The sequence below is a fragment of the Fulmarus glacialis genome, unplaced genomic scaffold (genome assembly GCF_000690835.1).
Source record: "Fulmarus glacialis isolate BGI_N327 unplaced genomic scaffold, ASM69083v1 scaffold21056, whole genome shotgun sequence".
Taxonomy (NCBI): Eukaryota; Metazoa; Chordata; class Aves; order Procellariiformes; family Procellariidae; genus Fulmarus; species Fulmarus glacialis.
In genome coordinates this window covers 30744-51694 of record NW_009217841.1, presented here as the reverse complement: position 1 = coordinate 51694, position 20951 = coordinate 30744, and the positions used below count along the sequence as shown (strand labels likewise).

General features: G+C 47.3%; 1 protein-coding gene across 1 annotated transcript in view; it reads left to right on the top strand.

Annotated features, from left to right (window-relative positions):
* FAT2 (FAT atypical cadherin 2) overlaps window positions 1–20951 on the top strand; it is a gene marked incomplete at its 3' end in the record, with an annotated part of 62395 nt that overhangs the window by 10707 nt on the left and 30737 nt on the right. The window contains exons 3-7 of the mRNA XM_009579842.1: window positions 5804–9089; window positions 9540–9854; window positions 17053–17114; window positions 17947–18258; window positions 18891–19101. Of these exons, the coding sequence (XP_009578137.1) occupies window positions 5825–9089; window positions 9540–9854; window positions 17053–17114; window positions 17947–18258; window positions 18891–19101 (4165 nt within the window). The remainder of the gene's footprint in view (window positions 1–5803; window positions 9090–9539; window positions 9855–17052; window positions 17115–17946; window positions 18259–18890; window positions 19102–20951) is intronic.

Here is a 20951-nt window from a genome sequence, read left to right as displayed (position 1 = left end):
ATCGTAACAGCGCAGGGTCCGGACACTGCCCACGGGCCACTCGCTGTGTGACAGGAGCAACATTTCACAGGTCACTCCGAGCAAGGGTAGACCTTGGTTGTAAAAGGCAGGCACACCAGGTTTTAAACAATCAGCCCCCTTGCTCCAGGTTGTCTAGCAACCTGGCAGCAATTTCCAAAGGTCTATTCAAGTCATTCGGAGATTGGAAAGACGAGATGGGGAAGGAACAGCCCAGCTGTGCCCTGGTGGAATCTGCAAGTCCAGCAAAAAGTTGTATCCACACGAAGACAGCACCCAAGCAGACTGGTGCAAGACATAGTCCTGTGAACATCAACCCTTTGAAAACCATCCACAGGCACTGGAAAACCCCAAGATACATTGAGGGAGGAAACACTAACTTCAGGGACTCTTTTCATTAGTTTTCTGGCTTTGTGTAGTATCTCCAGGACACATTTCGCAGCAAAACCAAGCAGAGACTCTGCACAACCAAATGCAGGAGCAGGATCTCCAAGGACAACGCTAGCCCAGGTTCAGCATCCCATTCAGAGAAATGCTGCCGAGATCATGGGAATGGCTCTGTGCCATGGCTTGGGAAGGGATGGGTTGGGTTTTTTTTCAAAGCCCAAGAAAACAGTTCAAAAAAATACTCGTCTCCCCACAGAATTCAAACCCCACAGGCCCAGCTTTGTGAGCAACCAGCAGGGAACTCACCAAAACTGAGCAAGGCACCAAATGGAAAAGGATCTAATTCGCATCAGCATTGCTGCAGCAGAGGAGAGGGCAAACATTAACCAAGCAGCCCAGCCCCCGCACAAGGTGTACATGGGTTATTTCAGCACTGGGAATCAAAACATCTCACAATCACAGCTCAACACCCTTACAAGAAGAGTACTTTTTAATCTGTGACTTTCCAATCCTATTTGGCAGGCGGCTGTAAGGATATTACTCCAACTGTAGCTGAACCCTTTCTGCTCAGCTACCACCTAAGCCAGGAGAAGACAGAGACCCAACTCCTATTCACTTTCACAAAGCCTTGTACCAACCATCTCATATGACTTACTGCCTTTGCTCTCTGTCCCTACTCCCCAATGACCATTGAAATTCATACCCACCATTAAACTGCCCCATCATTGATTATTCAAACAGCCAAGCGCATCTCCCTTCTCTCCCCCAGCTCCTAGTGCTTGTAGCCTCCAACAAAGACGTTGACGTGCTTGGGGATGATTTTGATTGGTACCTATCCCAGGGGGGAGGCTGTTTCTTGTAGTGAAGAAAAAAAGGGAGAGAGAACGGGGGGGAGGGAGCAGGGAAGAGAGCAAGAGGGAAAGAAAGAGGAAGAGAGTTTGGGATGCGTGCTGGCAAAAAAGCAATAAGGGAAAAGTTGTCCATATTCTCCCATCAAAATCATGATTTTTCTCTAATCTTCTGATCTCAAAACTTTGGACCAAGCCCCCAACACAGCTAGCGAGGCGAACGCTGCTCTTGGTGCACTCAGCACTCGTCTTGTTTTGGGTTTGGGGTTTTTATTGCTTTTAAATGCTCCTCTTGAAGGGAATCGAAAGGTGGGGCTGGGGCCACACCTGCTTCCTGGCAGGCTGCAGCACTTTTCTGCAACGTGGCCGACAAACACAGCAGCCTGCACATCGCAGGAGACCCCCGAGAGGACCCTCCGGGCCATGCCCCATCTACTCACCCCAGCCGGCTGGAGTAGCCGTACCCTGCACCGATCTCCACATATCACCCACCTCCATGGCCTCCCCACGCACACACTTTGAACCTCAGTGTTGTGTTTGTTCCTTCATTTCAAACCAACAGATTTGGACACGTCTTTAACAGAGGATCACAATTTAGATGTTAAATTTAGACACACGCTTACGCTCTGATTAGAGATACACAGAGTGTTTACTCGCTCTGCGGGGAGTTTGCATCTACAGGGCTGAGGGCGAAGCCCCTTGAGGCTCTCTGATCCTCGCCTGGTGATTAGGAGAGGAGGCTGAATCACCACGTAACGATGCCCTGGTATTTCCCTCAGTCAGGAGCGTGCCTTACCTGCCTCACTCCATCCCACCGATGGGCTTTCTCCAGCACATCTGCCTCCCCACGTGCAACCAGCTCCAGGAGGGCATCTCTGCCCAGGGGAGCTATGAAAGAGAGAAGCAGAGAGCTTTCAGGAGTAGAAATAACTGATCCCATGAGGCGAGGGACCAGAGGCAGGTGAGGGTGTTTAAGTGTTTAATGCTTTCAGCTGTATCTGGTAGCCCTGAAGTGGGTATGGCCCTTGCCACGGGTCCCATGAATCATGCACTAATTACTGTCAGCACAAGGACATGGGGTAACACAGCTCAGAAAAACAGGAAGAATATTTCTTCTAATCTACAGGAAAAATCCATCGCAGGCGCAGTTGATTTCACCCAGTTTCAACGTGGAGATCCTTGAACTCCATTGCAAGGACCCTTGAGCCTGGCAGTGCTGCTCCTCCTTGGCAGCCCAGCTCTCACCTCCCTCTGGGATTTTAAGTGCTAGTAAATTGATTTTATGCCATTTTCAGATTATATACAGCTTTCCCATCCACAGTACAAGAGTCACAGAAACCCACCTTGTTTCTGCTAGTTCATTACTGACGCCTTCCAGGGCAATTCCATCAGGGCTTTCCCTGGAGCTGAGCCAAGGCAGTAGTTAACCAGATTTGCCCTCTGTTCAGAGCACTGTGCCCCATTTTTCTGTTGAGCTTCACCACGGCCTTTGGAAATGTCCCAGTCCTACTTTGGGAGGGTTTTGCGTTTTGAATGCGGTGTAAATGATCCCAGAAACAGCAGACAGAGCAGGGGCTGCACAGTTATCTCCTGGGAGACTTATTACTCTTCAACTTACGTTAAAACTGTGCTGGAGACACAGAAACATCCAGAGTGCCATTGTTTCCCAGTGTGACCTACTAAAGAAGAAACTCCAGGCTACAAGTAGTAGGTGATGATTTTCAGTCCCGGGGTGGGAAGTTGTGAGCTCTCCTGTGAGCCCAGGACACTCAGCTGGAATAGGCCAACGCTTGAAAGACACTAGTGTCACCAACCCTCTCCATCTCATTCCTTTACCAAAGGATAACTAAGAGAGGGCAAACATGGGCTTGTGTGGAACTGCACAAACAGTGATAGGGTTTCCCTAGCAATATTGGTATAGAAATTGTCCAAGCAGATGCACATGCAGTAATGAAGGTGAAATAGCACGTCTCAGAGCACAGGCAGTTGCTGTCAGGGGACACGACAGGTTCTCTGTGCTAATGTTGGGGCTTTGGCCATGGGTCCTGCCACAGAGAAGCTATTAGACTTCAAAAGCTGATAGTGATGCCTCCTAGAAAAATTCTCCCTCAGTTTCGGCTGTGCCTTTCAATGTTTCAGATCATTTCCAGTGGAAATGAGGCTTCTGCCTCATGCCCCATGTGCGTAGTTACTCTCCATCCCCATAATAACTGCTGAAGCCATTGATTGCTTTCAGCCTAGCTTGTAATTGAGAGCAAAGCTCTCAGCAATATGAGGTCATGACAAGTTTTGCAAAATAATTAGCTGGACAGAGGAGTAAAACCCTGCTAATGCCCCCACAGAGGAAAAAACACCAACCTAAGTGAAGCCCTTCTTAGATGTCAGGAAATCTACGGGTAAGAGTGAGGTTAAGGACATTCCAGGAGAGATTCAGAAGAAAGTCTGCATCTCGCTAAATGCCAGAAAACCCACTCCGTGCTCAAGGTTATGCTCCCATATTGAATTGCTGGTACCCGAGAAGGCATGTGCTCTAGCTCCTGCTTTTCTTGTGGTTGTGGAGTTCATAACGTCTCTGCCTTGTGGGTTCTCTGATGTCTTATAAGAGATGAGTTCACATTGCCATTTCAGTACAATTCAATTAAAAAGTCAATTAGCCCAGATACAAAGCGATTGGCTTCATTAATTCTGCTGTTCATGGAATAGCACTGGGTTTTGTTGCTGTTTTATTCTGCTGTCTTGTTCTACTTCTACTCTGAATTGTATGTGACTTTTCCTGCTCCACAGTCCTAGTAGACACACGCGCATTTTTTTTTTCAGCAGTTGAAAATGTTGGAAGGGAGCAGCTCTAGGCAAGTCCCTACATGCTGCAAAACTCTTAAGCACTGTTAAGTAACAAGCAGAGCTTTTAAGAACATAGCTTTCAACTTCTCAGAAGGAACCACATGCTTTTTTGGATCACCTAGCCCCGTCCTCCAAGATTTTCTTTCATTTGCTGTGCATTTGGAACTGTGTTGTATTCCCTAGAAGTGAAATGTCATCAAAAAAAGTCTAAATTTTCGCAAATCTAAATTGTGTTGCCTTCTCTGCAAATTCTGGTAGTTTCACTTCTTAGTGATATAGGCTGCAATTCAGCTTCAGACTGTTTGTTTCAAAAAGGAATGACCACAGCAGGGAGATTGCTGGATGACTGGCATGTGTTTACCAATGAAAAATGGAATTGAAGGAAGTATCATATTTACAGCTTTGTATTTGTTGGTAATTAGCTATCTCTGAGAGAATATGACACACACTGTTAGTTAGGCTCCGATAATGTGTTCCTAACATTTCACTTGACTTATAAATTGAACTAGTTCTGGCTTTTAAAGAGATGAGTCCTGAAAAAGTGTCTGGAAAAACAAGTCTTCCCTGTTTAAATTAGGAATGTGCCAAATGACTGGCAGGTACTTGATATATAATTTAAATTTAAAAGAGGAAGAAACAGTTCTAGATAAAGATCTCCTGGGATATCTAGGGGAAATATATGCACCTATATTTAGCTTATCCCTGGTTTCAACCCCTAAATGCACACACTTAGCTTTTGAAAAGAACAGGCCTTGATCCTTTAACAAGCTCTGCAAAGCTCGCTAATAAACTTACATCCTATTTAATCACATATGTGCTCCCCAGTTCCTTCTTTGATACACCATGTTCACAGAGATAAATCATGGAGCCACAGATGTTCAGCAGTCGTTAGAGAAGGAAGTTGATGGCGGGTGGTCATGGATGGCAGATCCTCCACAGGAATCCTGACCCTGGGGCTTTGCCAGGAGGAGGAAGGAACCAGAGAGATTACTCAATGGCTGAAGGTGACATGGTCAAAGTGTCTTGCTAGAAATCTGCTCGTTCAAGCAACACAGGGGAGGCAGCCAGGGTCAGACTTGCGAATTAGAAGAACTTTGTGATAACTGAGGTACAACTTGACTAGGACCTGAGCTAAAGCTGTCAAAAAGCTGTAGAGCTGGCCATTCAGAAGGAATTTGCACAACATAGCAGAGCATCTCTGCCAGGGAAGGAGAACAGATTGCTGTAGGAGGGGGAGAGACATCAAGTCACAGTTTGTTACTGACTCTTGAAAATATTTTCCAAGAACTTGTGTGGAGAGGGAAGTTAAGAGGGAGAAGTGAGGATGGAGAAACAAAACAGAAGTGAGGTTTGGATTGCGGAGTTCAAATACGCGGTTTGACTAGGGAGAAGGCAGAATGAAGGGAGGGAGAGATCGTTCGCAGAATAGGAAGTCAGCCTGATCAGAGCATTTCACATGGCTTTTCACATTTTGCCTTCTACAAGGGCAAAAACTGAAGGAGAGAATGTGAATGGGCCTGAGCCAGCATGGGGATGTGGAAGGACAGGCCTCTCACTGGGACAGAAGGGAAGAAGAGCTGAGATAACAATCACATCACCAAAGGTCAGGGTAGAGAGAGCAGGGAGGTGAGGCTGAGCTCATGGGGACTTTTCTCCTAACATACTGGCCTTAATAAAAATTAGCAATGTTCTTCCTTTAACCCCTGCAGGACCCAAGGAGGCACCACACCATGGAAGTCACTATCAAGAGGCACTTCCTGAGTTTTGCTGTTTTCCTGATGCACTGTGTGGTCCGCAAGGCGAGCTGCGAGAAAGGCAACACTTCCCCTCTGCACTTCACCCACTTCTTCTACAATGCCACCATCTATGAGAATTCAGCCCCCAAGACCTACGTGGAGAGCTACGTCAAAATGGGTATTTACAAGACAGACCCCGAGTGGGACATCAGATACAGAATAGCCTCTGGAGACAACACCGGTCTCTTTAAAACAGAAGAGCACGTGATTGGGGATTTCTGCTTCTTGAGAATAAGAACCAGGAGCAGCAACACAGCACTTTTAAACCGGGAGGTCAAAGACAGTTATATGTTAATAATCAAGGCCACAGAGAGCACCTTTGCCTACGAAGCCTGGGCCAAAGTCTTGATCCACATTCTGGACAGAAATGACTTGAAACCTCTTTTTTCACCCCCCTCCTACAAAGTGTCCATCAGAGAAGACATTCCTCTGAAAACAGTGGTCAGCACGCTCAGTGCCACAGACGCTGACGCTGGCCAGAATGCTGAGTTCTACTATGCCCTCAACACGAAGTCTGACCTATTCACCGTCCACCCCACCACAGGAGCAGTTATGACCACAGGTAGGCTGAACAGCACCCATCGAGGCAGGCACCATCTGCAAGTTTTGGCTGTGGACAGAATGAGAAAAATCATGGAGGGGAATGGCTTTGGGAACCTGGCTAGTCTCATGATCCAAGTGGAGCCATCTGCCAGGAAACCCCCTTCTATCTCCTCGGTGAAGGTGACACCACCTGACTCAGCCGAAGACTTTCTCTATGCAACTGTGTCTGTAGAAAGTAGTGACTCAGAAGCAGGGATAGATTCAGTTGACTTTGTGGATGGAGATCCAGGAAGACATTTCAAAGCCATCAAATCCTACTTTGGGAGCACCGAGTTCATGATTGTGTCAACCAAAGAGGTCAACTGGCTACTTTACCCATTTGGTTTCAATCTCAGTCTGCAAGCCAAGGACAAGAGCAAGCCACCACTGTTCTCTCCTATTAGAGTTATCCATATACCTCCCTCCAAGTATGTCTCTGCCAGATTTGAGAAAGAAGTGTACCGGGTCCAGCTCAGTGAATTTTCCCCAGCTGGAAGCCAAGTCGTTATGGTGAAGATCACACCAGTCTTTCCAAATCTCAAATATATTTTGAGACCTACTCCTGACAGCACAAGCTTTAAAATCAATCCTCACACTGGACTGATAACTACAGTCAGAACAATGGACTTCCATGAGCAGTCTCGTTTTGAACTTGAAGTTACAACCGTTAACAGTCACACATCCACAACTGTTGTCATTGACATCACTGACTGCAACAATCATGCTCCAAGTTTTAGTCAGTCTTCATACCGCGGGGCCTTTGATGAAAATGTTCCTCCTGGTACCAGTGTCTTAACAGTGATGGCTACAGATGAAGATGAAGGAGACAATGGCTTTGTCACCTACACCATAGCCAACAAGAAATCGGTTCCCTTTGTCATTGACCGCTATTCTGGCATCATTTCCACCTCCAAGTCAATGGACTATGAGTTGATGCAGAGATGGTATCATCTGCGAGTGTGGGCATCAGATTGGGGCTCACCCTTCCGCCATGAAACAGAGGTGTACGTCTCCCTCATGCTGAGCAATGTCAATGACAATGCTCCTGTGTTTGAGAAGGCAAGCTGCAGTGGCACCATCCCACGGGACTTTCCTGTTGGGAACCCTGTGGCCACGGTCTCTGCAATCGACAGTGATGAGCTGCAACATATCAAATATGAAATCAAGTCTGGCAATGAGCTACGGCATTTTGAACTGAATCCCATTTCTGGAGTAATATCCCTTAGAATATCTCTGCGAGATCTTCCTTCTGAACAGCCACTTTTCTACTCTTTGAAAATAACTGCAACAGATGGAGAGAACTACGCTTTGCCAACATCTGTAAATATCACTGTGGTCAGCCAAGGTCTCCCCGTCAAAATGCAGTGTGAGGAAACAGGAGTCTTGAAACAACTGACAGAATCTATCATACACTCCATTGAGTCTCAGTCTCAAGGCCATGGGCAGGATGATGAAACATCTCTGAACTTGCACCTTATAAACCATAATGCTCCAAAGTTTGATGACAGCTTTCCACGATCTATTGATATCATAGAGACTGTTCCCATCAACTCAACTATTGCGGACCTTTCAGCTGTTGATCCTGATACTGGTTTTAATGGGAAATTGGTCTATGTGATCTCAGATGGAAATGATGACAGTTGCTTTACTATTGACCTGGAACTGGGTCTCCTTCAAGTCCTTTCTCCTCTAGATCATGAACGAACCAGCTTCTACATTCTCAACATTACTGTGTACGACCTTGGGACACCACAAAAATCATCTTGGAAACTCTTGGCCGTGAATGTGTTGGATACCAATGATAACACTCCTAAATTCCCACAAGGTGCCTACTGGGTGGTGATACCAGAACATGTAGCAACGGGGACAACAATAGCTCAACTGAAAGCAGAAGATGCTGATACAGATGACAACGGAAGAATAAAATATTCTCTCCTAACCCCCACTGATAAGTTTGCCATTAACAGTGTCACTGGAGAAGTGACAGTTACAGGTGCCCTGGATAGAGAATTGTGGCCTTGCTACGTGCTGAAAATAGAAGCTAGGGACCAGCCCAAAACAGGCTACCAGCTGTTCTCTGTTACGGATCTCATTGTGACTCTGGAGGACATAAATGACAACACCCCACAATGCCTCCCAGCCCTCAACAATGTGAAGGTCCCAGAGGACCTGCCCGTGGGAACCATTCTCCTGTTTCTGGAGGCTTTCGACCCAGATGCTGGCTCTGGAGGTGAGGTGAGGTACAGCCTCGTTAATGATGAGGAGATGATGTTTCACGTGGATAAGCTGACCGGGGCACTCCGGTTGGAGAAGGAGCTGGACTATGAGAAGAAGGACTCTTACAATCTAACTGTGCAGGTCAGTGACGGTGGGAAGCCCTTCTCTCGCTCTTCCCTCTGCCACCTGGAAGTGAACATCCTTGATGTCAACGAGAACTTGCACCCACCACGCTTTGCCTCCTTTGTCTTCAAAGGCTGGGTGCAGGAGAACAGCCCTGAGGGCACATCAGTGATGATGGTCACAGCAAAAGATATCGATAAGGGGAAGGATGGAGAGGTTCAATATTTCCTCCGAGAGGGCACTGGCCTGTCTGTCTTCCGCATTGAAAAGGACACAGGTAATGACAGCTTAGTTTAATGGTGTACCTTAAAGGTTTAAACTACATACTGTGTTTGGCCTGACTTTTTGACCCAATAGGACATTTCTATATTCTATTTACAAAGTTCCATGCATTCAAATCTTTCTTGCTTGTGCAGGGATGTACAACATGCATCCCTGTATCTGGGGAGGAGCAAGCAGGATTTGACTCCTTAAAATAATGGAAAAACAATGTCTGTCCTCCCACAAAATACTGAGGTCTTTCCTTTCACTTGTGTACCAAATTACCCTCAGCACAAGCAAGCCCTCACCTTCCACACAATCTCACAGCCATGCAAGGTTGGTGCCACAGTTTATATCGGCTGCAAAGACCAGGGAGCAGACTAGAGACACAGACTGGTCTGGCATTAAGGACAAAGTGGTTTGAGTTCCTTAAATTCCTCACAAGCACTTTCTGTCATTCTTCTAGGCACCATCCGGACCATAGGACCACTCGACCGAGAAGGAACGTCTCACTACTGGCTGACAGTGCTAGCTCTTGACCTGGGAACAATTCCTCTGTCTTCTGTGACTGAAATTTATATTGAAGTCACCGATACCAATGACAACCCACCTCAGATGTCCAGACCTGTCTTCTATGCCTCTGTGATGGAGAATTCCCCACCAAACACATCTGTCCTTCAGCTTGATGCCTTAGATCCGGACTCTAGCTCAGAGGGAAAACTGACTTTTCACATCCTAACTGGAAATCCTCAAGGACTCTTCACCATTAACCTCATTACAGGTAAGACTGACCCAACTCAGCATCTGTTTTTGAGGCTTGCAAGGGCCCAGAGGATGTTACATATTCAATATAAACAGCCCACACAGCTGCCTTTGTCACACCTTCCTTCTGCAGCAAAAGTCCCAGTCTCCAAATACACTGTGTGGGGAGGCTAAGGATTGAAACCCTCAACCTGAGGGCTGCTATTTGCATCCAGATGGCTCTTAGAATGACACAAATGTGTTACTTCCAAAGCCCTAAACAGAACCAAGCAGTTGCTTTTAATCTTCCCCCTTATAAACAACTGCCCTATTGCACAGCCTGAGCCAGGAAACACCCTTCTGGAGGTGACTATCTGTTCCTGAGACAGACCAAGGCAGGATTAATAAAAATGAATCCCACTGCATTTAAAGGCTCCACCCGTTCTCCGGCACTATTAATGTAGTAAGTGTAGTAAGCCTCTTCTGCCATCTTCCTAGACTGTATCTTTCATCTGAGGATTAATTATGAGATCTTTCAGAGCCATCAAAAACCCGCTGATGTTTTCTGTAAACAGCTTCCTCAAACTATGCCAGCAGAGCTGACATTGGGCCAGTCTGGCAAGGAAAGCTGTGCTGAGCCCTTCACTCCATCAGCTCCTGGGAGAAGAGCGAAGGGAGGGCACAGAGCATGAGTATGGGAGAGGATTAATGGCATGACTTTGATCTTCTGCAGATGATAAAAACAGTTCACCTACTGCAGCGGGATAGAAGCCTTCTCTCAGATGAGAAAGGAGCTGAATGTATTGAAAAAGGCTAGTGCAGCTCTCAATTAGGTGTTACCTGTGGTGTAATGGCTATCTGGCAGTCCTCTACAGCTGGCTAGGAGAGGGGTGTTTGAAATTGTTGAGCTGAAACACTGAAATCCTTCTGGTTGCAAGAGGTTCGTAGGGTGTCTCTACTTGGCACCATGTAGATACACTTGGAGATGTCAGCTAACACTGACCACTGCTACCCCCAGTTGTAGCTACCTCCCCTCTCAGAAGCGTTTTAGCCAGGTCAGGGCATTGCTCTGCATCCAACTTTCGCACATAGCCCAAATGACTATGCACAACTCAGCCCCATGGACAGCTTGCACAAATGCTGGTCTCCATGGAGAGGTGCCTTCAGAGGCCCTGTTTTAGAAGTCCACTGCCTTTTCGATGGGATGTGGGCCAGAAATGGCTATCAGGACACCAGGCTAGCTCCCTTCATCTGCTGAGCTCCAGCTTGCACCCATGCACCCTGCAGGAAATTCAGCCTTCTGTATGCTGCAGGAAAAACTTTCACTCCAGTGTGAGTGCAGCCCTACAAAGCCATGCTCCAAGGCTGCTGGGTTTTATGCTAAAACAAGCGACACTAGCAAAATCTGAACGTTTGCTAATGAGACACCTCACCTCTAAGCCTACCCTTTAATTCCCATCTTAGACAAAAAAAGCTCTCTATGAGTCATCTCCTATCCATCTCTGTCTACAGTCGGGTAATTTGCATGTGAAGAGTGATAAGTTTGTCAGTCCTGTAAGAAACTCATGAGCTGATCTTATCTCTTGGACAGTTGCTGGAGGTCCCTTCTTTAAACCCTGCGCTTAGAGGTTGTTTAAGGACCTGCTTCCAAGCCTGATGAGGATTCAGTTATCTGTTGTTTTACTTGTATGTCACCCAAAAGAACAAATAATTACCTGCAAACATTGGCGTAAACTGAGCAGTTTATATCCTTGCGCTTACAGTATCTAAAGAGAAGTCATCTGCTACTACTGTCAGAAAGAATATCACAGCTTGTCTAAATTTCGGGTCTGTAGGCAGGTTATTGGAAACCCTGTGACATTTTCATTTTGCAGATGAGGACATGATAGTTGCTCTGTTAAGTAGAATAAAAATATAATCTTTGGTCTCAGCCTGGTAGTGCAGCATTGGAAGATGCACTGCTGGTCTTTCAGTTCCCGGTCATTCACACCAGTGCAGGGTTGTATTCAAAAAAAGGGTTATCCCAGTGCAAATCAGATGATTTGCATTTGAACAGGAGAAAAGAGAAAGCACTGCAAGTATCTGAACACTATAGTGCTACTAGACGACTGAGGCTTATTCTGGATTTTTAGTTAGGACATGTCCATTGTTTTTCAAATGCAATAAATGCATCTCTTCTTTCACTACCTAGAGTAAATGATCACAAAAAGACCCAGAAATATTTCAGCTCTTGAAATGCCAGAGATCTATATGATTCAGATTTCCAATCCTCTTTCTGTGGTCAATCCCAAATCCTATGACAGTAAAAGATTTTGAGTAGGCAGAGCTGCTTATCTGTGATGAAGCTGGATCTCTGTCACATTATTCAATGATAAAAATTGAAGTCTCAAGAGAAAACCACAAAGGCTGCTGCTCTCAGTCACACGATTTGAGCAAAGGACAGGGTAATCTGCATGTGTCAGGAGTTCCTCCAGCACTTGGATGAGAAGAGAGGCTCCTACATGTGGAGAAGACCGTGACTGAGACCTCTTCTCTTCTATCCCACACTGTCATCAAAGAATAAATAAGTCACACTGGCACTGAAATAAGCCAGAGCACGAGAGGGCCAGAGGTCAGTCTTGGTCTCTCCTAGGCAAGGTGCTCCTGGTAGGAGCCCCTTGGCAGAAGCAGAAAAGGAGGAAGCTTGTTCTCATCCTGCGCACTAAGGTCCTGATTTACTGTTACAAGACACATCTACACCCAAAATAACTCTGCAGAATAGCGCTAGATAATTATTCAGGGCACAGTGCCACACTATTGCAAGTAACCTATTTCTGGTCCTGAGAGCCAGCTTGTTCTGCATTTGATCCAGTATCTCAACACAAGGGTGGGTTGGGCAGTGGAGACATACCTAGCAAGGCCCCTTGACTTTTCCTCCTGAGGCCTTGCAAGGGGACAGGGATGGCCGTGGTAACTGTCCCTCAGCAGGGCTTGGCTCCTCCAGCATCCCTGAACTACCACAGAAGGGCTCTAAGCTCTTCCAGCTCTCAGTTCCCTAAAGAGGGTGGAGAAAAAAAGAGGGAAAATAAATGAAAGGCTAATGAGAAGAGGGAATAAAACTGCGCAGTGAGATGAAAGCTTTCTGCCATCGGCGATGGAATCTCTCCAGCCCAGCCTGGCAGCTGGTGCAGAGCAGTGTTTGTGGGAGACAGAGAGATAGATAGATACACGGAAAGATGGGCAGATAGTAGGGTTTGGGGTATTCTTTTGCTGGAAAGGTTTTCAGCTTGTTTTGTGCAGGGTTTGCAGTCCCTGGTGTGAAGGGGGTTCCAGTCCAGATGGGACCGGGAGGAATTGGGAGCTCTCCAGCCCAGCCTGGCAGCTGGTGCAGAGCAGTGTTTGTGGGAGACAGAGAGATAGATAGATACACGGAAAGATGGGCAGATAGTAGGGTTTGGGGTATTCTTTTGCTGGAAAGGTTTTCAGCTTGTTTTGTGCAGGGTTTGCAGTCCCTGGTGTGAAGGGGGTTCCAGTCCAGATGGGACCGGGAGGAATTGGGAGGCTGTGGCAGGAAGTCAGGATGAAGCCTTGAAAGGCTGTTTGGAGAATCCTTTTACCTTGGACTATTCATCTCCAGCTCTTATCTAGTGCTTGTTCTTCTGATCCTTCTCCTGCTGTATCAGTGTCCACGGGCTTCCCCAGGATCCTGTGGTTCCCAGCATTTCTCTGCACGGAAGGACATCCAAACACAACCTGCTCTTTAAATCTGAGGGAGGCTGCACTGCTGCTCCCCGAGCCAACATACCACAGGCTCCAGCTGAGCATGGAGTAGTGCAAAGCAGGGTCAGAACAGGAGGGGAAGTGGTGGGAGGAGAAGAGAGAAGGTGAAATGAAAGCAACAGTGAGACAACAGAAAGAGGATTTCAAGAGAACAACTTCTTCCCTTCTTCTTTCCTTTTGTGAAAGCCCCAATGCCTGCAAACCTGATTCTGGCTATTTTAACTATCTTAGATTTTCTTCCCCACAGCGAGGGCAGGGGGCCAGCAACCTCCACCCCAGCCCTGCTCTTGCCAGCAGAAGTTATTATTATTTTTTGTTCCCTGACAACAATGCACTGTTAATTCTGCTGCTCCTGTTCCAACACGACCAGCTTTTCTCTCTCCCCTTTCCAGGCAGCAAGCAGGAGAATTACAGACAGTCCTTTCCCATTGCTGTGTGTAGATAGGCTGCAAGGGCAGAGCTCGTGCCTGTCTGTATGCAAGCAACAGAAAGCATAATTTCTGGACCTTCAGGTGAATGCAGAGCTTGGCTAATTGGCTAAGTGCAATTAGGACCTTTGACAGTTTTCTTCAGTCTCTGTAGGACTCAACAGAAACCTTCAGGGCCACATACAAGAAGACAAATAAAGGACACCCACTCAATTGCAAGTCCCATGGGACGGGCTAGCTGGTGTTTTCCAGAGGGGCAGGGACTGCACTGGTAATTTGCACATGTGCACATGCACACACAAAACACTCTCATTAAAAACTAAATGTGCACTTCCCAGGTCCCTGTAAGGGGCAGCAGAAAGAACTGAGGCACGCTTTCCCCAGGCCACGAAAGCTGATGGCAGTTCCCCTTTAATAACAGTTTCCACTTCCATTTTAGCCCTCTGGCTTCACAGGGTGTATAACCAAGTAGCAACAAATAAAAATATGCATTAATTCCAACTGGCTTCTCTTGAGCACCACGTCTGATCTCTGTCTCCCTGTCTCTGGGTGCTCAGCTGCCATGTGAACACTGCTGGCAGTTTGTGCATCTTGGCAGCCGCACAGCACCACGGCTCTGTACGAGAATTAGAGTGATTAACCGTTAACCATGAGAGCTTTCTGATCTCAAAGCAGAGTGGTAACTGGCTCTGGAGAGGGGAACTGGGAGCCACGATTGGGCACAGGGTAAGGGACAGAGGGAGTTTGCCTGGGGTCAGGAGTAGAAGCCAACCCTTTGACTTGTGGCTCAACAGATATGAAGCTAAACCCAAAAATGCCATCTGGTAAGACTCCCAGCTGGGATACGGTACAGGTCTGTGACAGAGAGTAGAGTCAGCTCTTACTCCCCAGGAGGTCTGAGCATCTTCAGTGGTACAGACATTCAAGATAGTCATTAAGTTCCAGTTCATCTGCCTTCACTACAGTCCCTCTTCTCCAGCTCTAGAAAGCTCAGCTACGATCCTGTTTTCTTTCATTTTTATCATTAGGTCATGAAAGAATTTTAGGGTGTGGTCAGGCAAATCCACATAATCACTTCAGAGTGGTTTAAGTTACCTTCAATCAGCTGGCATGCAGTAACCAATTGCAAACAAGGTATTAGTCTGTTGCAACTGAATTTTGCAACCCGATAAACTAGAAATATCCCCAGTGTGCACACGGGGATTGGGTGGCTCCATTTTCAGTACCTAGCTGTGTGTCCCATGGGCTTGTTAGGCCAAAATTATGAACCATTCCCTGAGGTAGCTGGAGTTTTATGCTTTGCTCCCCTGTCCTAGCCAACCTATTGGCAATGTGGACAGGAGCATCAGTGAACCGCTGCTGCAATTCCTTCTTTAGGCCCCCATTAAGAGAGCATTTCCATGCATATCAAGTTTTGCTGCTATTGCAGCCCTACAGTCTCCCACGAGCCTGGGAGACATTCAAAAGCTCCTCAGCCAGTGCTCTCAGGCCACTGCTGGGTCCTCTTCACCTGCCGAGATGTCAAAAGGAAGATTAGGGAGAAGAAAAAAAATCCATGACATACATGCAAACAGAGTCTTTCAAATCATCTTGTCATAACACATTAAAGAGTGTTGATTTATGATTGTAAAGGCACCAAGTAAATGTTTAGCGCAGCGGCTGGTGCCAAATACGAATAATCCCAGAGAACAAATGGAAACGGTTAACAATAGTCTTGTTCCAAGCAGCTGCTCCTTGCTCCCTCCTTCAGCTGCCCAGTGTTTCCTGCAGCCATTTGAAATTTTCTCCTGCCTGTCATGCTCAGACAGCAATACACCGAAGTATGATACAACTGAAAACAATACTATTAATTAAAACTTTTTGGCTTTAGACCAGAAATGAGAGTTGAGATGGGTTCACGCAACTCTGATTTACAAGTCTTTCAGGATGCACAAGTGCACGTGCTCACACCACTGCCTCCCATGCAAAGCATTTCCCAGAGTAGCATGAGCCTGTATCACTGCTTGCGGTGGTCAGGAAAATTCACCCTGCCTTTCTTTTGTGCGAGGAAGCAGGACTTCTCTTTGTGAGAAATAAACACCATGATAACAGTGACTGCTGGGAGCAGGAGATGCGGGGAACGGACAAAAACACTCACAGGTGTCAGACGATGTCAGAAAATCATGCATTATATATACAATTTCATCATCTGTAAAGCAGTTGTGAAAATGGTCTAGAGCTGCTTTTCCCCCAAGGTGAAGAGTCAAGGCACTTGATAAGGACTATTATCAAACCAGACGTGGAAACACAAGCCTCAACTCCATCCTTTCCACACTTGCGTCTACTCAGCTGAGTCATTGACAGGCCAAAAAGAGGCAATTATAATGATTTTGTTTAAACTCTAGTTTATTATAGCCACAATTCCTCCCTCCTGCATCCAACCTATTCGCTGTGGTTACACTATTGTGTATTTTTTAGAAATCCCTCAAATCTTGCATTGTTAGAGGATTCATCCTGTCTCTCAGCAAGGCTTAAATAATATACCAACATTATTATCGACTGTGTACCTTATTTTTAGCCTGAATGCATTTGTTCTAGTGGTAGAATAGAGGGTATTTCCCAAGACAGAAGACAAACTTTTGTCAAAACACTATAAATTACAAAAAGCAAGGTTCAGCACAGGGAAAATAGGAGTCAAGACTTCTTAAGAGGCTAAACTTGTGCCAGCGCATGCAGAATGCTTCTTACATAGAGGCATAAGAAAAGTTTTGTTTTCACGGTCCTGCAGCCTTTCTCACCAAATGCCTTGACAACCCTCAACTGATGTAGGCATCTGGCAGGTGTCCCCCCTCCTCTGTGGTCTCTGTAATCAGAGGAGCGAGAGCAGCACGGGGATTCACACTGGGAGTGGACAGCTTGCCCTCTGGGGGTATCTGTCTTTCTCCTCTGATCACAAAGGGAACCTGAAACAGGATGGGCGGACACGCTGATGTGGGGCACGCGGGGATTTGATCAGCCCTGGCTTTCCTCGGACGCTAAGTCTTGGAGCTCAAAGGGTTTCTTTCTTGGCAGGTCTGATTTCTACAACTTCACGGCAGCTGGATCGAGAATACAAGGCTGAACATATCCTAGAGGTGGGTAATGATGATTGTAATTAGCTTTATTTACCTACAAGTGTATTAAGTCCTCAAAGAGCTTTCCTTGCAAGTTGGAGCACAGAGAAAGAATCTCATCCCATCAGCTCCCAACTGCTGGGAAACTTAATTAAATGGTGTGTGTTGCCGTAAGAGACAGCTGCAGCAGTACTGCGGGGTTTATTATTTCCTTACTGAAGACTGGAGCAAAAGGCCTGTTCTGGAAGCTGTGGGAATGCAGGAAGAGGACTGGAATTGTCCTCTAGCAGGATGGATAATAAGTTATGGGGGAAAGAGCAAGCCAGAGAAATCCACCCTTATTTATCTCATTATATCAGACATTGCTGTGTAGCTTTGTGTTACTGGCCCCTATCCCTAGCTGTTCCGAGCTATGCGTATTTACATTAGACGGATCTTGAGGTGTTTCAGTCTATCAGGGTGACTGGGGATAATACATTTCTCTCTGCAATGCAACATGCTGGGAGCGTGCACCGGCACAGCGAAGTGAAGATAACTTGCCAAGCCATTGCAATACAAATGTTTTCAGTTGTGTGACCCCTAATGACCAATTTGACCCACTGCCAGGAGCAACTGCAAGCAGGAGCCCTGCAGACGTGTTTCCCTGTGCATGCACAAGCCTTGCACAGTGCCAGCTACAGCCACCAGATTTTACCCTGCAGAGAGGAGCAATGCCTCTGAAAATGTTGAGATATAAATGCAGATCCACACACAAACCCTAGTTTAGTCATTGCCCATCAGGATGAAGGCTGGCTGCTCATGTCCTAGGTCACGACAAAGAGCTCTGTCACCTACTCCCTTTGCTTGCTGGCAGGTGGCTGTTTCCGACAACGGAGAGCCAGCCCTGAAGTCCACCAGCAGAGTCGTGATACAAGTCCTGGATGCCAACGACAGTCCTCCCAGTTTCCCCCACAAGCTCTTCATGGTGCAGCTCCCCGAGAGAGATGCCTCAGAGACGCCACTGCCAGTCTACAGGCTGATCGCTTCAGACCGTGACCAAGGCCAGAACAGCCAGATCACCTACACCATCGAGGAAGAGGAGGAAGGGATATTCACCATCAACCCCACAACTGGCATGGTGTTCTCCAGGAAAGCTTTTCCTGCCTCTGAATACAACATACTCACGGTGAGAGGAGAGGGAAACAGAGAGCGCCAACGTAAAGAGAGGAAAGGCTGCAGAAAGAGAAAAGAAGGAAAGAGATGGAGAAAATGCAGCAGTGGGAGGAGAGCTTGAATGAGACAGACTTGGGTAACAGGGAGAGAAACTGGGAGGCAATGATGGGAAATGCAGAAGGCAAGAAGCTATTAAAAAAAGGAGGATAAATTTAAAATTAACTGTTCAACCCACTCTCAGAGATGAACACAGTGATCCACGATCCCATATGGATGTGGACCCGAACCTGAACAGCCTTTGGATTTCAGCGGTGCCTCCATTTGGCAGTCTGATCAGGCCATGGGGCTTGATATAGGTTTAAAGCTCTCCCACCACACTCTGTGGGTCCTTGCAACAAGGGTTGTGATCCAGGTCTCTGCTGTGGATTGAGCTTGGCAGATTTGCTTGATGGTCAGGAGGAATTTGGGTTGCACGGCTCTACCTTGGAAGCAGCCAGAGCATGGGCCACTGGGTCAAGATTTGTTTTGTGGGATTTTGGGCACACTCAGACCTAAAACTCCTGGTGGGTGGGAGAAGCAGCTTCCCATGGGGCTCTCATGGGCTAAGCCAGCCTTCTCCCTGACTGCATGTGCATTTCCCGGCAGGTCAAGGCAACAGATGGCGGCAGCCCACCACTTTCCTCCCACGTGCGGCTTCACATCAGCTGGGTCGCCCGGCCCGGCCCTTCCTCGGAGCCACTAGCTTTCGATGAACCCCATTTTAACTTTGCCGTGATGGAAACAGATCCTGTAAACCATATGGTGGGAGTGATCAGCATTGAAATGGGCCCCAGCCAAGTGTGGTTTAATATCACAGGTGAGACGGAGAAATTAAACCAGGGCAGCGGTGTCTGGGAGCGTTTGCCCCAGCTCCCTTGGCTTTCAGCACTTGCATGCCTGAGCTAATGAAGTTGTTTGCTTTAGGTGGAGGTGAGCTACAGGGAAAGCTTTCTCACAGACACCGAAAGGCTTAAACAGCCATAGACAAAGCTGCCCGTCCAAGGGCTCCGGTGCCAAGTTCAATTATCTAACACACTTTTTAAATGACATTCTGGGACTTGCCAGTGTTTGAGGTGTTCTCCGATGTCACATGAAAGGCAGGGCATGCCAGTCCCAGCTCCTCCTGGGAATCGAGTGACACTGGTGGTTGTGGCAAAACAGCCTGCGAGGATCCAAGTGTCTGGCTGGGTCTTGCAGACACCCCCACCCCCCGTTTCTCCCCCACTGCTGAGCCCATAGGCTCAACAGGGAGCCGAGAGGGAAGAATTCCTCAAAGAGCTGGTCTGACCTAACTGGTGGAGCTCTCCCTTCCACCTCATGGCATCCCAGGGATGACTTAGACATGAAATGTGAAGAACCTCTAGGGCCTCCTCTAAAACACAGGATGCTAGGGCAGAGGGGACGTGGGCTGTCACCCCAGGGGACTCGTCAGGCAGCGCGTGTGCAGAACTGGTCCTACAAACGAGGACCAATTGTGCTCATGTAATTTGGTGTTTTGAAGTGGTGCCCCAATCTGTCTTGCACAGCCTTTCCCTGACACTGCCTGCAGGGCTTGCCCTCGTCAGACAAAGCCTTAATTGGGTGAGTGAATAGTTTTTCCCTTTACTATGTTAGGGCAGGGATAATGGTGTATAAATACAATTAAGCAACAAGAGATACAACGCTACAAGGAGCAGACAATATCAGTGCAAGGCTTATCTGGCATTAGTAGTGTCTGCTTGGGTTTGCAGGATTAACAGTATACTCCTCTGAATGTTAACCCATCGTTTCCCTGCTGAGTGCTTGCCTGTGTGCTCGACCTCCCCTTTGCCAGTTCCTAGTGCACCAAGTGCTACTTAGGGCTCTCTTGGTTTCTATACTGGTGGAAGAGGACAGGATTTCCTTTTCCCTGCCAGGGAAGCAAAGCATCACGGTAGCTGGCAATCAAGCGGGTGATGCAGAGATCCATGGATCCAGAGATCATTCAAAACCCCACCTTTCCCAGTCCACAAAGGCTCTGTCACTGGGGTTGACGGTGTCTGCAAAAACTCTGACAAAGCAGCATCTTTCTTCATCTCTTTCCTTTCCTGGGCTTCCTCTTTCGCTTTGTCACCATGCAAGGGGAATCCTTCTCTCTTTTCTGAGGGAAAGGCATCCATGGGTCTCTCTTTTCCTCTGTCTCTGCTTCTTTCTGTCTCCTTCTCAGCAAGCAGGAAAATGGTGGTCCAGATGGCTGGCAACCACTGCATTTCTCCCACAAGGGAAGATGTGTAATTTAACAACCAGCCAAGATTTTCCCAGCTGGTAAGAGAATAAAGCAGAATCCAGAGCATCCAGTAACCGGGAAGGGAGAGGTTGAGACCTGGGATAAATCGCAGAAAACTGCTTCTACCTCTCCATATCTCAGAACAGCGTAGCAGTGTTTCGCATGCAATAGAGAACTAACGGGCCACCAGCAAGCGAGGCATGAGAAAGGAGGTGCCACGCCAGGGCTGAGCAGCCATAGCGTGAGGGATAGCCTTCTGCTGCTGAGCTGCTCAGGCCTGCGGTTCCCTGCACTACGCAGCCATCTGGGTTGCAGGCAACAGGCTCTGCTCACCCTGGAAGCACCGTCTGCCTCCCCAACTGTTCAAGTATTGGGCTTCTTCAGGTAGCCCGCAGGCTCCCAACCGTGGCAATGAAGACCAT